The sequence below is a fragment of the Chrysemys picta genome, chromosome 1 (assembly GCF_011386835.1).
Source record: "Chrysemys picta bellii isolate R12L10 chromosome 1, ASM1138683v2, whole genome shotgun sequence".
Classification (NCBI taxonomy): domain Eukaryota; kingdom Metazoa; phylum Chordata; order Testudines; family Emydidae; genus Chrysemys; species Chrysemys picta.
The window spans coordinates 29,148,959-29,164,845 of record NC_088791.1 but is presented as its reverse complement, the minus strand read 5'-3'; the positions used below and the strand labels follow the sequence as shown (position 1 = coordinate 29,164,845).

General features: G+C 41.4%; 1 protein-coding gene across 3 annotated transcripts in view; it reads right to left on the bottom strand.

Moving 5' to 3' along the window:
• The window catches only part of PRKAR2B (protein kinase cAMP-dependent type II regulatory subunit beta), a 169,915-nt gene that overhangs the window by 5,236 nt on the left and 148,792 nt on the right, over nucleotides 1–15,887 (bottom strand). For all 3 annotated transcript variants that reach the window (XM_065554177.1, XM_024110212.3, XM_005292360.4), the window contains exons 5-10: nucleotides 9,626–9,732; nucleotides 7,015–7,168; nucleotides 2,892–2,993; nucleotides 2,129–2,203; nucleotides 873–938; nucleotides 539–677 (exon numbers count right to left, since the gene is read on the bottom strand). In XM_065554177.1, the coding sequence (XP_065410249.1) occupies nucleotides 539–677; nucleotides 873–938; nucleotides 2,129–2,203; nucleotides 2,892–2,993; nucleotides 7,015–7,168; nucleotides 9,626–9,732 (643 nt within the window). The remainder of the gene's footprint in view (nucleotides 1–538; nucleotides 678–872; nucleotides 939–2,128; nucleotides 2,204–2,891; nucleotides 2,994–7,014; nucleotides 7,169–9,625; nucleotides 9,733–15,887) is intronic.

Sequence of the window (15,887 nt, the reverse complement as noted above, 5' to 3'; positions counted from 1 at the left end):
TATTAACACAATCACTATTGTCTCTGTGCCTCAGCCTGAAACCTGACAGAGTGACATGGGCTGGTAAAGCCAGAGACTTTGCTAACTACTTGCTAACTTACTCAGAAATGGGAAGTTAGATTAAATAAGGTAGCATGGAAGGTTGGTTATATTAAGCAGTTGTTTCTTAGGTGTTGGTTGACCACTGGGCAAGGACAGTTTTTTATTTGTCTGTTAAGTGTTATGCAGATTAAAAGTATTATGACCCGGTCTGCGCTAGTTGGAAACCATTTTCAATTCCATCTGAAGAGGGAAGACATTGGAGGTCCATGGTTGACACAGTTGTCAATTACAAGTAATTTTTCTAGTGTAGATAGGAATATACTATAACAGGTACAGTACAATCTAACAGTCTAATGGTTTTAAATGCTACTGGGTGACTGAAATCTGATTTTATGGTATGAAGAAACATGCAGTACATTATAAATGCAGCCTTTGATAAGTAAAAAGATTCTTTTTATATTAGTCACAGCAAGCAAAAATATCACTGAATCAGTACCTAAACACTTGACAGTGCCAAGAGCAAATGCTGAAGCTGCTCGAGGTTTGTTAGTTACAAGAGCAAGTTCTCCAAAATACTGTCCCCTGGAGTACCGGGCTATTTCAACCGCCCCATTCTCTTCTACATCCTGTTTATTCTGAAAAGTCAGATAAGGTAAAAATAAGAGACACTTGCAGTTGCAGAATGTACAGTTTTACTTAAAATGGAATTTAAACATGTCTAAAGAATAAAGAAAACTGCAGTGAGAACTACAGACATCTGCTGTTTAACATTTAGAATATATTAATGACTTCAAGATTTTGAAAATTTAAATTCATGTTAGGGTTTTTACCTTCCTTTTCATAGTAATTCTCACTTCTCCAGATTCTACAATGAAAAAACAATCAGCCATGTCTCCCTATTAAAAATAAAAAAGCAAGTAATGAAAACATGAATATTGCTTTTTAGTTTTGTAGTAACAGTAAGAAATGCATTAAAATATATGTAGTCAGAGGCTAACAGCTAATCCTACTTAGAAATCCACACTCATGGCATAGAAGGATTAAAATGTCCATACAGAGATGAGATGAGCAACAAGCTCTCCTGAAAGAAAATGACACAGTTGGCTCCATGTAGACCTCAGTTCTAAGCCATGGACAAAACACAATATCAAGCACCAAGAGAGGCAAAAGAAAATATTGGATAACTTGGAGGATACTTATCCCTATTCCCCAAGACAAACAAGCTGCTCCCCTATGGATCAGTGGGCAACAGCAGAATTGGGTTGGTGGACAGAAATAATCAGCCTGAAATCCAATTGCCACCTTCTTTTGTTCTAGAGGGTTTTGAACTCATAAAATCCCAAAAATTATTCCCTATCATGAATGCTCAGGTATCAATAAGCATAGGAGAGGTTTAAGCCAACATCTAAAGGAAGTCCAAAGGCAACACAGAGTCTGAGTTGCCTGCAATCTGCCCTGATGGAATTATCTTCACATTGTTCTTTTTTAGGAACAAAAACAGACACTCAATGATAAGACCCATTTTCAGCACCTACTAGTACAAGCCTTCCTCTTCTATAGTATTTGCATAGTTTACTTTGTTCTGTTCCGACCAACCAAACATGTTGTTTCTTAAAATACAACAGATGAAATAAAGTAGCTGTTAAAGTGGCAAGAAAACCCCCAATCAGACACTGGCTAAATATTCCACAATAGGCATTTACCATTTACAGCTTTGTAAAAGCTAACAAAATGTTCCAAATCCCAGAAAGAATTAATTACATTTTGTCATCAAAGAGACACACTACTAACCACAGATATGCTCAGTATGGAACTATAAAAGGGTAAAAAAGCCACTGGAAAATTAATTGAAATAGCCTGCCAAGTATTTGTACTAAACTTTTTTTTTGCTTTAAATTGTTATTTGGAATTTACATCATCATAACAACATATTTCTTTGAACTACACCATTTTTTTCAGACCAGTTTATTCCCTTTATGTGTACTATACTGAGATTCACTTAGTTTAAAAGAATGGATTCATTATAGATAATACAGTAGTTTTACTTATAGACGCAAAAACTAAATCAACTAAGACACTACCATACCTGAGTAATGATTTGTTCTCCATCTTTGTATATTTTGGTGCCTATTACATCCACCACTTTCAAGCGTTCAGATAGCTTTATAAAAAGAATGGGAATATTAAAATGTTTTGTTAAAAATATTAAACATATGTTTTGCTAATCCTTAATACCTATTTTTATGAACCTATATACAGTATAATATGTCCCTAGCCATCTGTATTGACAATAAAGGGATAAAGAGACCTCTGTTTAACAATTTTCCTGGGAATGGTTTACCAACATACATGCTAATTAAGTTTCTATTTTTGTATGGTAAATCTACATGCTCTTAAGTCTTCCAAAATACTTACTGGAGAAAGTGCATGTGTGTGCAGAAAAATATATCTTTTAAATGAAAGTATTCACTTTTTTCAACATGCCCAAAGCACTAATTCACATTATTAATATCCAGCAAAAATTCAGTTTAAGAAATGGAAGGCTGGAAACCACAAAAATATTCTAATCTTTTGCAGTTCTATGGCCTCTATCCTACAAGTTGATTTGCAGACTCCTGTTCCAGGCAGATCCCGATTGGGGACTGCTGTGTGGATCAAATTATAGCATCAAGCTTTATGAAGAAACTAAAATAGTCAATAGGGGGGATCAAATTGGAAATTTCAACACTTTTCCTCAGAAGTCCCTTCTCCAAAAAGAAAGATGTGCAAAATTTTAATCTAAAGGAAGTTTTTATTCCAAGATAAAACCCCATGCCACAACCACTAAAATAATGCAATAGAAAACTTACTTCTAAAGATTTAAGGAATGGCAATGACTGAATAAAATTTTCATACATTCTTCTCTTTTTGGCATTGTTTTTTACAATGATTCTCCGGAATGTTACCCTGTCCTGAAAACACAAAGAGAAGAAAAAAAGTATATTAAAGGAAAATGTTAGCACAGGAAGGAAAATGCATAAAAGAATTAGGTAAAATGTATAATGATTATAATCAGCCACTAGGGGGCAATTTTATATGTTTTTAAGTACTTCAGTGATAGGGTTACCATATTTCAGCAAGCAAAAAAGAGGACGGGAGGAGCCCCGCCCCTGTCCTGTCCTAGCCCCGCCCCTGCCCCTCCCACTTCCCGCTCCCCTCAGAACCCCCAACCCTCCCCCCGCTCCTTGTCCCCTGACTGCCCCCTCCTGGGACCCCGTCCCCTGACTGCCCCCCAGGATCCTACCCCCTACCTGTCCCCTGACTGCCCCAACCCTTATCCACACCCCCACCCCCAGACAGACCCCTGGGACTCCCATGCCCCATCCAACCACTCCCCACCCCCTGCCAACCCCCCCAGAACACCCAAACACACCCCCCCGCTCCTTGTCCCCTGACTGCCCCCTTCTGGGACCCCTGCTCCTAACTGCCCTCCAGAACCCCACCCCCTACCTAAGCCTCCCTGTTCCTTGTCCCCTAACTGCCCCCCCGAACCCTCCCACCCTAACAGCCCCCCAGGACCCGACCCCCTACCTGTACCCTGACTGCCCAAAACCTTATCCACACACACCCCAACCACCCCCCGAACTCCCGTCCCCCCCGTCTCTTGACTGCCCCCTCCAGAACCTCCCTGCCCCTTCTCCGACCCCTTGGCCCCCTTACCCTGCCGCTCAGACCAGCGTGCAGGGGAGAAGGAGCAGGGGGAGGAGCTCCAGACTGCCGGTGTGAACTGCTGGCTGGTGATCTGCAAATACAGGGAGGGAGTGATCTCTGCTGCAGGGGAGAGGAGGGGGAAGTGGAGGAGGGGCTCTCTCTGGCTGTCGGAGCCCCATGTAAGTGGCACCATCCGGCCAGCTGCCCTGTTAGCCGCGCGCGCTCTGCATGGGGGGGGGAAGTCCGGACATTTACAAATTCCCCCCGGACGCTATTTTTAGCTCAAAAAGCCGGACATGTCCGGGGGAATCCGGGGGAATGGTAACCCTATTCAGTGAGGCCTTCTATTAAAAGGGGCATAATAAATTTGATATTTTAAATTGTATCATTTCAAACAACTGATTTTTCTGATAAGAGATCTTTGAAATCAAATCTCTTGCCCATCTTTTTATTCCTCTTTTAAAAATTCATCTTCCTTGGTGATGTTTGCAAGGGTTTTTTGGGCAGGCCGAGAGCAACACCAAACATTGTGGTGCCCGCTCCTCCTCACCTGCCTACTTCTGTGCACAGCTGCTGCCTATTGAGTTTCAGATTCAGCTGTGCAGCAGCAGTTACTGGCCTTCTTGCCTGCCCAGGGAAGAGCATATACACAAACTGCCCCCAAACAAGATGCATGAGATAGGAAATACAAATGGACATCAACAAAACTGAAACTGACTCTACCCAAACTGCTGATGAATCAACAAATGAGAAACTGAAAAGTGATTTCTCCTCCCCACCCCACAATCAGTTTCAGCTCTAGTAATCTTATATTGTTACTTGTAACAATAGCAATTACAACACTTTCAGGTGGAAATGTAATTTTTAAGATGATTTTAAGTGTCCCTTTAAGATCTTGTTTTAGTTACAAATTCAGAAGGATGAATAATGTCTGTGTAATCCAACTAAATGTTAGGGCATCCCAAGCCAGCCTTCTTAACTAATTACAGAGAATTAGTTAGTCTTTCAGACCATAAAAAGGTTCAATTTTTGACTCCTATTCAGATTTCTATGATTTTATATTTTTGAGGCAGATTGGCTGTTTACCTTCCTTTTTTGAACCAACATTCCACCTAATACACGTTTAGGAACCAGACACAAAGACCCAAACTCACAAAGATACTTAAGTACCTAAGCTCCAGCTTGAGGTACCGAAGTCCCAGTTCTGGATCCACTGCAATCCACAAAATTCTCTAGGTGCCTAAACTCAGTGTCTATTTTTCAGAGTAAAAGTTCCCTTGGTGCCTCTGTTTCTGCCTCTGGGCATGTATATCCGGATGCCTAACCCCACCTAACCCAGCCCCCCAAACCAGGGGAAGATAGGTGCTCATCCACCTAAGCTGCATGTGGGTCCTGATCCAGTAGGCATGCTCACAGGCCACCAACTGGATCAGATCCCATTAAAAATCCAGCTACCAGAGGAGTAGGAGGTGGAGATGATGGTGCCCACCTTATAACTTTTAATTCAGTGGTTCGAGCACTCACCTGGGAGGCAGGAGACCCAGGGTGCAGTCTCTCTACTCCAAAAACTCTTTCATTATTTATCCACAATGGAACAGCTTCAACAAGAGAGAGCCACATCAGAATATCCCACAGCTCAGTGGTTAGAGCACTCTCCCAAGAGGTGAGAAACCTGTGTTCAAATTTTTTCTCCCCTCTGGCAGAGAGGGGAAAATTGAACCTGGGTCTCCCACATCTCAGCCCCAGTGAGTGCGCTAACCACTGGGCTACAAGTTAGGCACCACCCCCATTTTGTATGGCGCAAGGCAAGCACCTAACTCATTCCTGCAACAGGCACCTTAGCTGCCTGACTCCAAGAGAGGGATTCCTGGTCCTGGATCGCTAAGCAAAGATAGGCATACCCCTGAAGTCTGGACTTAGACACCTATCTCTGAGAGAGGGGTGGGGCTTAGTACACACCCCTCTCATTGGCATCTCTCTCTGGCTAGCTTAGGCTGTTTCTCACATAACGTGCTGGCTTTTATGGATCATGTTCTAAGGGGACTATCCCTCCCCTTTCATTGTACAGGAAGCCTTGCACTTAAGTTCGCTTGTGGATCACAGTGTGGTTCCTGTAATTTTCTAGGCACCCAAAAATAAGGCACCATGACGTTCCACACTGCAACGCCCAAGTCCCTTCATGGATCCTACCCTTGCTGCCTAACCTTTCAGGTTCAATTGCAGACTATGTTTATTACCAACATATATTAGCTTTGTATGACAAGTTTGGAGTAAATGACTCCAGGAAAACAAAATATATAATTTCAGATGATTAAAAAATCATCTCAGAAATGTTGCAGTTAAATCATTTCATCCCACAGTTCTCAGCACATTTATTTCAAGTAATGAGCTTCATGTTAGCTAAACCAAACACATGGGACCAGATCCTTGGCACCACTTCAGCAGCACAAAGGGGCCATAAAACTGCCCTATGTGGGCAAAGGGAATTTCCTGGTGTGGGACAATCCTTTAAGCAGAAAGATGGGGTACCCAACTGTGTGTTATTCTCTCTTGTTCTCACACCACCCAACTCAAGGGGATGTGGCTGGAATGCACTGTAATCCCACTAGTACAATGGCCCTGGGTGGCCATTAAAATCCATTGCAATTTAGAGCATCATTCAGGCTGCTCCAAGTTATGTAGAAAGCTCAGCAGTCTAAGGGATCAAGGTGGCAGAAAGCCACCTATGCTCCCCTACACCAAGGACTGCTCTGAATTGGCACCTTGGAATCAAGTACCAGACCAACATATAAGCCTTGAAGTAGAACAGCTTTCTCAAAGTACCTATTGTGCAGATTCCAGATATAGTAAGCATAACAAATAGCACCATGTGGATTTTTTTATACTGTAGCCAAATGCATTCATGTTTTTTGAGATCTAAGAAAATATTTACTATTTGGCAAAATAATTGCCATGTCTCTTACAGTTGGAAACATGATAACTAAGCTCTGAAAGTTATTGAGGTATTTTCCAAAATTACTTTTGTTGTGGTTCTTATATCAAATTGCCATTCTAATATTCAAGTTTGCTTAAAGCATACGTTCAGGGTCTGAGAAAAGACAGTATTTGCCCAGGATTTTTCTGCAAGTTTTAAAAGGCTTCTATCCTAATGATACATTTCCAATTATGAGACAATTTTTCAATTTCAAATAGGTGTAGATACAGCTATACAATTTTAAATTATTTTATATAAAGACAAAAATGTTTTAATGAAAAATACATTCAAACAAACATTTCACTTACCAAACCCCATACAGCACCAGGAGATGTAGCAATTATGGTAGCTGCTCTGGGTGTATTGTACATTAAGGCCAACTCACCAAAACTTCCACGGTTATCATAGGTACCAACACACCTCCCAACACCGTCACATTTTACATAAATGTCGTATGTTCCTCTGTTAACAAAATACACAAATACAGTGAGTAAACATCCACCCTTTCCACTCCCCCATGTTCCTTACTGAGCAGTTAGCTGGTTTAGTTTACTACCTTGTTTGTTTAGTTTACCAAGCTGATTATGCACCATGCATTACACTGATGGTACTGCTCTGGAAATATACATTTTGTTCAGTTAAATGATACTGAGTAGCTTGCAGGGTCATCTCACTTATTTGTGTATGCCCTAGAAATGGTGGCTATTTTAAAGGGGACAGTTGCTACTTCTTTGTGAGGACATGGTAACTCTGCACTTGAAAAATAAAAAAAAGAAACAGAATTGGAATTACAATTATAAATTACATATAAATAAAATCAAAATGGCAATTATTAAAAAATAAAGATGAACACATTTTAAGCCTAAATTATTTAACAATTTCTTTTTAACCATGAAACTGTGTAATCTACAAAGTCCTCACAAAGAAATGGTTTCTGAAAACTATGCTTCTGTGATTAAATTAATTTAAAAATGTAAAAGTTATTTCACATGTAAAATGTTTTTTAAAACAGTAATTGATATATTGCAATGTACAGTTGCATTAGTGAAAATGGTGGCAAAACATACTGTGAGTCCTTATCTAAAGAGTAACAAATGCAAAATAAAAATATTGTATACTCATCTAATATAAAGTTTTAACTTTAAACATCAAAACAAGCCCACAAAAATATTTATCGATAGTTGTTGCTCTGAGAAAGAAGTAAAATATGACAGCCACCCTCTCTGATGCTGTGTCATTAGCCTGTTCAGTGCCAAATATTTATAGCCTTTCTTTTTGGAAGTAGCTGAAATGGAATGCATATGTCTCTACAATTCCTTTCCCTTCATGGTCAAGGACTTTGTAGACAGATGGTCAGAGTCACCTAGACCTCACAGCCATGTATCTGGAAGAACTCAATGAAGTCCCTGTAGCTTTCTGAAGAGGAAGTGGCTAAGCCATAAGCCCAAAAAAATGGGAGAAACTTGGATCCTTTAGTGAAGAATCCCAACTCTGTGTTACAGTCTCCTCAGATATATACAGAGTACATTGGGGATTCTCTCTAGAAGCCAGCATTAATAGCCCTGACTACATCATTGTATCCTACCTGAAACTGAAGACAGAAGGTAGTAAAAGTTTAGTGCAGAGGTTCTCAAACTGTGGTCCGTGGATCACCAGTGGTCCACGAACTCCATTCAGGTGGTCCGCAGATAGTTCCCTCTAAGCTGCATGCCTGGGCAGCCGCACACGGCAGAATGAAGGGCCACCCACCTAATTAGTGGAGCTGCGCAAGCATGGCCCTACTAATTAGGTGCCTGGACCCTGGAGAAGTCGCACATGTAAGGTGAGGTGGTGGCCTTGGGGAAAAATAGGGGGTAGGTGGGAGAGGGCAGTTGGGTGAGAAGAGGGGGTTGGGAGAATTTGGGATGTGCAGGGCTGCGGCAGTCAGAGAAAGAGATTACTTTCCCCAGCGCAAGAATTGTGGCTGCCTGGGAGAGACGGCCCTCCTTCCCAGCCTCAGCTCGGGGGCTGCTGCAGTGGGGGAGAGAGGGAGAGAACCCCCATCTTCCCAGACCCATCTCGGGTGCTGCTGCGGTGGGGGAGAGAGGGTACATCCATCGCATTAGAAAGGTAAGACTACTGATATTAAAATATGATTTGTGTGCTTTTATTTGTAGAACAAAAAAATGTTAATTCTTATTAACTTTTTTTTAATATAGCACTTTTATCCAAAGCGCTTTACCATAGTTAGCTAATGGTACAAACAAGATTTGGAAAGATCATTAAATGGTCCACCAAGACCCACAGAAATTTTCAAGTGGTCCGCGAAAAAAAAGTTTGAGAACCACTAGTTTAGTGCATTGACCTATATTGATGACTTGGTAAGAATTTAACCAAAGGTCAACAGCAGCAGCAACACAAAGGGTGGTCCCAAATCACTGTTTCAGCAATTATGTCTGTAATTTTACCTATTAATCTGACTATGAAGTATTAGACTCACATGGGAAGTGTAGTTAAAATCTGTGCAATTCTTTGAAAATGTAAGTTTTATTCTTATGAACAAGAAACTTTACCAACAGCATTGAGAATTAGATTAGTATTAGTATTAAGTATTAGTATTAGTATTAGTAATAAGATTTCAATCAAATATTGAATGCTAAATCTTTTCCAATTATTTGTTACGTTAAATCAGTTTCCAGTTAACAAATAGTCTTTGTGACAGAACATTACATTAAAGGACCAGTGACATGTTCCCTTGCAAACATTTTATTACTAACTGTTCAACTACTCTTTAACTCTAATAAAATATCTTTGCATTTTCTTTCATACATGCACACACCTGTCTGATTCAACTGCAAGTATATGCAAAAATATATTTTCATATATATTTGATACAACTGTGCATAATCCCTTGTGTTACAATAATATATAATCACTCACCTATCAATTACATAGAAGTTGTCACCATCATCACCTTGATCAATGACATGCTCCCCTCCTTCAACCAGCTTTTCAAACATAGCATCTAATACCTGAGACATCTGTTCCTATTTAAAAAAACAATAACAAAAAACCCCATAAAATGAAAATTAGGCTCTGATTTTATGGTATCACCCTCAAAAATACAAATTAACTGTTTAAATGTTCTATTTAGTCTTCAAATATTGCACTGGACATAGCTCAGATGATGATAGCACACCTGAAATATATAAAATTTTCATGTTACAATAATCTGTCAATTTATCAGAAAAATAGTGAGATTTTCAGTCAGTATTTCAACTTTTAATTCCAGATCTTTCCTTCTATTGTGTTCAGAGCACAAAGACACACCTGCAGTTTTAATACTGCTGTTATTCACTTTCCTAATGCAGTGCCCTGTAACAATCCTTTCCAAAACTGTCCCTTCACTTAATAATGCAAGATTACTTGATATCCGGTGTGATACCCAATATATTACTTGGCATCCCCTGCAGCCGCATAAAATATATTAACTGTTGCTTTGCTAACCAATGTGTGATGGGGTGCACTCACGCCGCACTGGATGGGGAAGGGTTAACTCCAAACTGTGGGCTGAGGAAGCCATGCCCCCACTCTTTACTGGGCATGCTCAAGGTGTAGCACTAGTATAAAGGGGAGCAGCCTCCCTGCTCAGTCTGGGCTGACCACTGGAGAGGAAGGACACATGCTGCAGGCTCCAGCCCGGGAGCTGCCAAAGTCCCAGACTGTGGGAGCCGGAGGTGCTGAGACCCAGGCAGACACCAAGTGGGATGCCACTTGCAGGTCAGAGCCCCCGGGAGCAGCACAACCCAAGGAAACCAGAGACCCCCAAGACATCTAGACCAAGGGACTGCAGGAGTCATGGTAGGAAGTAGCCCAGGGAGGGACTAGCCATTGTCCCTACAGCAGTCAGTATGTTTTGGGCGGCTCCCCACTGACTAAGTGGTGAGTCCACTTGCCACTACCAGGGCCCTGGGCTGGGACCCGTTAGAGCAGGGAGGGCTCGGGTCCCCCTACCCAGGCTGCCACCCACCACAGGGAGGCTGCCCAACCCCCACTAGGCCTCCCTGCCCTGCCGACCAGGGCAAGCCTATTGACTTTATACACTAGGCCTCACTGTCTTGAGACAGAAGACAGCTTAAAGGCTGGCGTGCACTCACGCTGCACTGGATGGGGACCCCCCACCCTGTCACACAATGGTAGATATATTTGTGGCAATATAGTATTTACTTGACTTCTGTAAGTAGCACCTGAACTAGTATGTTTCAATATTGAAATTCCCCATTTATTTATACAATAGCCATGTCTTGTGTATTAGTATGTGAAGCTATACACATGTAAATATACATGAAGTTACATAATATTAGTCACATATAATTAGTATCGATGAAGCACACTGAAGATAGATTATAACTTGTGAAGGGGAATACTAGGCACAGAGGCCCCTTGCGGGAGACCTCCTGGTCCTACCACACCCTGCCCCAGGAAAAAGCAGTAGAGGTGAGTCCTCCAGGCTGCCTAGAACAGCTACAGGGAAGCAGCCAATCAGAGTCCAGCACGCTCATATATAAAAAGGAGCTACTGGACAGCCCACATTCAGTTGCTGGCTGGAGCCAGGGGAGCAGGAAGGTGTTCCTGGCTAGCTGCAGGAATTGACAGAGCAATTGCTGACAGGGACCAGGGGACCAAGGAAGGTGCTCTTGGCTGCCTGAAGGGACTCAAGAAAGACTTCAGCCCTGAGATAAAGGTGAAGATGAAAGTACTGGGGCTGTGGGGAAGTGGCCCCGGTAAAGGGAGGCAACTGCTACTTATAGGATCCCTTAGTTGGGACCTGGAGTAGTGGATGGGTCTGGGTTCCCCCCCACCCCCATGGGAAGTGGCTTAAGCACTGAGAAGGGACGTAGCCCAGAGAAGGGCTAAAGACCCAGAAGAAGGTCAGCATTTGTGGGAATTTTTGATACTCCCTGGAAAGGGAGTGAACTGAATTGTAAAGAGGGACTCAGCTGAAGAGCTGGGATAACTGGTGAAGAGCCCCAGGGAGGAAGCCCTGGGGGCACTGCTCCATACCAGAAAAGGGACAAGTGAGAGAGAGCCCAGCAGAGGCTGAGAGACCATTTGGGAAGCAAGCCCAGGAGGGGCTATAACCAGAGTACTGGGATAGGCCCTGTTGGACTTGTACCCTGGAAGGGGTTTGTTTTATTAGCATACAAATTGTGACTCAGCTGAAGGGCTGCGTCACCGAAGATTCACCTGACGAGGGCAGTAGCCAACAGGAGGCACAGTGAGCAGCGCAAAGCTTAAAAAAAAAGCAGGTGTATGCACATATTCAATCCAGGACGTTCAAGAGAGGCAAGTGGGCCCCTCCATGTTAACTACATATACTGTAACTTCAGAAAATATGAATATCTACCTTTTTTAAAAGTATTGCACATGTCAAGACAAACACCTGTCAGGGATGGTCTAGATAATACTTAGTCCTGTCTTGAATGCAGAGGACTGGACTAGATGACCTCAAGAGCCCCCTTCCAGTCTTGTACTTCTATAATTCTACGTCCAACATATACAGAAGCAACAGCTAAATTGAGTTTTCTTTTCCTTTTATTAATTTATATCATCTATAACATGTGCCCTTCTTCCTGTAGGCATCTAGCAGGGGTTCCCAAATTATGGCATGTGTGCCACTGGTAGTGCATGACCCTGATGTTCCATCAATTCACTTCATAATTTTTTAAGAAGGGGACACACAATGTGAATTAATAAAGTTTGGGAACTGCTGATCCACTGGAAGGCTCTATGTGCAACCTTCCCTTTCTATAGGCATCTACAAAAATACTGTGCAATGTGTTGATGGCCCCAAAGGTTCTATTTTTGACCCTTTCCTTCTCCCACCCCATCCCTGAGGCAAAAGCTCATCCACTCTCATGGCTTCAGTGGTGGTGATTTTTAAAATCTTGCCTCATGGGAATGAGAGAATATTCCTGCTAAAATGACCTTCTCCTCAACCTATCCAGGCTTACATCACTGCTTCTGTCTGTTTGGACCTAATGGATACCCTGTTTTTTTCCCTCAATTTAAATGACAACCTTAATTTCTCTTCATTCCTGCGCAACTGCCTCACCTCCCTTTTTCTACACCTGTGGCCTCTCAGATGCAAGGGTCACATTCTAACCTCAGAGACTTGCATATAGCTTCCATGCACGTCAACCTGAGTTGTACATGAATATCTGAGGGTATAGTTTTGCCCTTAGAGATCACATACAGTATACAAGTTAGAAAACGAGGTCTATAAAACAGCTAAGAAATATTTTATCGGTGGTAGTGTTTGGAGCCAACTTATGGGAAAATATGTTTCCAACCCATTGTAAACCATTATGAAAAGGTAAATCATACGATGCCTAGATAACGTGGGGACAGAAACAAGACTAAATGTGTGCAATGCTTCAATTGAATAGATAAACCCTGGACTTAACTAGTGCAGTCAGTGAGTAGGATTTCACACACTGGATACACCACCACTTAATTTTAATGGAATAAGTAGGTTTATAAAGAAATGTAGCAGACTAATAAAGTGACAGTCTGAATTATGCTTTGGACACCACTACAGCAAATATTTTACTTTACCACCTACATATGGAGTCAGAAGTATCAAGGGATACATTCAATTAAATCAACTCTCAAGTAGAAATATAGAAATGTACAGATGGAACTTAGGTTTCACAGTTTAAATACATTGAAGACCTCTAATTTCTAAATATCTTGCCAAGAATGTCTATGTAGACAATTTCCTTTAGATAGATGCTTTAGAACTTAACCTGTTTATTCTCTCCAAGATTCAGAAGATATTTTAAATTCAGCAACTCTATCATATTCTTCAATTCATGCAACAGATTACACAAAGAGATTTCTGCAAACTGCACATGCACATTCAGTGTGGCATCCAGCTAGTTGCTGATGCAGTACTGATGTTTCTTCTCCCTGTCCAAGTTTCCTCCTCAATAGCTGACCCAGAGAAGGAGCTCACACACATAGTATCATTGTTCTGACAACTGGTCCACACATTTGTTTTTAATTGCCTTTCCTATATGCCACCCCAATTCAACAAATGAAAGAGTGTCAACATTCTGAGCACTGGTTTTGCATAAAGCAAGGGTATTAGTACCCGCTGCGAGGTAGGTAATTATGTATGATAACTCCCATATTAACGATAGGAACATGGAAACAGAGATTAAATGAATTGCCTGGAGGCACCATATTCTAGACAACTAGGCACAGGATGCAAATGAGAACTTAATTCCAATGCTGATTCTGACACCACCCATTTGTGAAGTGGGGGTAATAATATTTCTCCCTCCTTCAAAAGACGTGTTGTAAAGATTAATTAATTAATTAATGCTTGTGAACATTCAGGACTACCGTGATGAGCGCAACAGAAAAGCCCATTAAAATATCCATATTCAGTGCAGCATTGGATAAGAACATAAGAACAGCCATAATGGGACAGATCAATGGTTCATCTAGCCTAGCATCCGGCCTTTGACAGTAGCCAATGCCAGGTGCTTCAGAGGGAACGAACAGAACAGGTAATCATCAAGTGATCCATCCCGTCACCCATTCCCAGCTTCTGGCAATCAGAGGCTGGAGACACTTCAGAGCAAGGTTTTGCGTCCCTGACCATCCTCGCTAATAGCCATTGATGGACCTATCCTCCATGAACTTACCTAGTTCCTTTTTTAACCCTGTTAAAGTCTTGGCCTTCAACATCCTCTGGCAAAGAGTTCCACTGGTTGACTGTGCGTTGTGTGAAGAAAGACTTCCTTTTGTTTGTTTTAAACCTGCTGCCTATTAATTTGATTTGGTGACCCCTAGTTCTTGTGGAATGAAAAGGATTAAATAACACTTCCTTATTTACTTTCTCCACACGAGTCATGATTTTATAGACCTCTATCATATCCCCCCTTAGTCATCTCTTTTCCAAGTGCAACGTCCCAGTCTTATTAATCTCTCCTCATATGGAAGCTGTTCCATTCCCCTAATCATTTTTGTTGCCCTTTTCTGTACCTTTTCCAATTCCAATATATCTTTTTTTTGAGATGGGGAGACCAGTATTCAAGATGTGAGCGTACTATGGATTTATATAGAGGCAAAATGATATTTTCTGCCTTTCCTAATGATTCCCAACATTCTGTTAGCTTTTTTGACTGCTGCTGCACATTGAGCAGATGTTTTCAGAGAACTATTCATTGATTCCAAGCTCTTTCTTGAGCAGTTTGCAGCAAATTTAGACCCCCTCATTTTATATGTATAGTTGAGATTATGTTTTCCAGTGTGCATTACTTTGCATTTATCAACATTGAATGTCATCTGCTATTTTGTTGTCCAGTCACCCAGTTTTGAGAGATCCCTTTGTATAACTCTTTGCAGTCTGCTTTGGATTTAACTACCTTGACTAGTTTTGTATGATCTGCAAATTGTGCCATCTCACTGTTTACCCTTTTTTCCAGATCATTTATGAATGTTAAACAGTACTGATCACCGTACAGACCCCTGCGGGACACCACTATTTACCGCTCTCCATTCTGAAAATTGACCCTGCGTGTCCTATCTTTTAACCAGTTACTGATCCATGAGAGGACCTTCCCTCTTATCCCAGGACAGCTTACTTTGCTTAAGAGACATTGGTGGGGGACCCTATGGATGGTGTGTAGTACATAAGGCATAGATGTCACACACTGAATGGTGATAATAAAACAACAGAACTGCCTCATTCCCTGAGCACTGTCCAGTCGGTGCACTAAAAGCAGCATGGGCCTTGTGAGAACAATAGTATGTAACTGTGTAATTAGGACTGTCATAATGCATATATACAGGCAACCCTTAATTCTGGTGGCTCCTACTTTTAAGTGCTCTGTTACTAGTTTTTTTCTAATGTAGTTTGTGTTTACATACATATAAAACACAATCAGATGCAGCTTTTTATTGCAAGGTGTGCACATGTGCTATATGGAATGCTGTAGTTGGGGCATCTGGATAATCTATACTACAATACCAGCAGCATTACAAATATGATAGATTTGATTTAAATTAGACACATTTCCTTAAGGAAAATGGTGTACTAAACATGCACATTATGCCATTTTAACAACTTTTGCAGTCACTTCATTATTTGTTATTTTGTTAAAAACACAACAAAGCACAGATTCCTCGC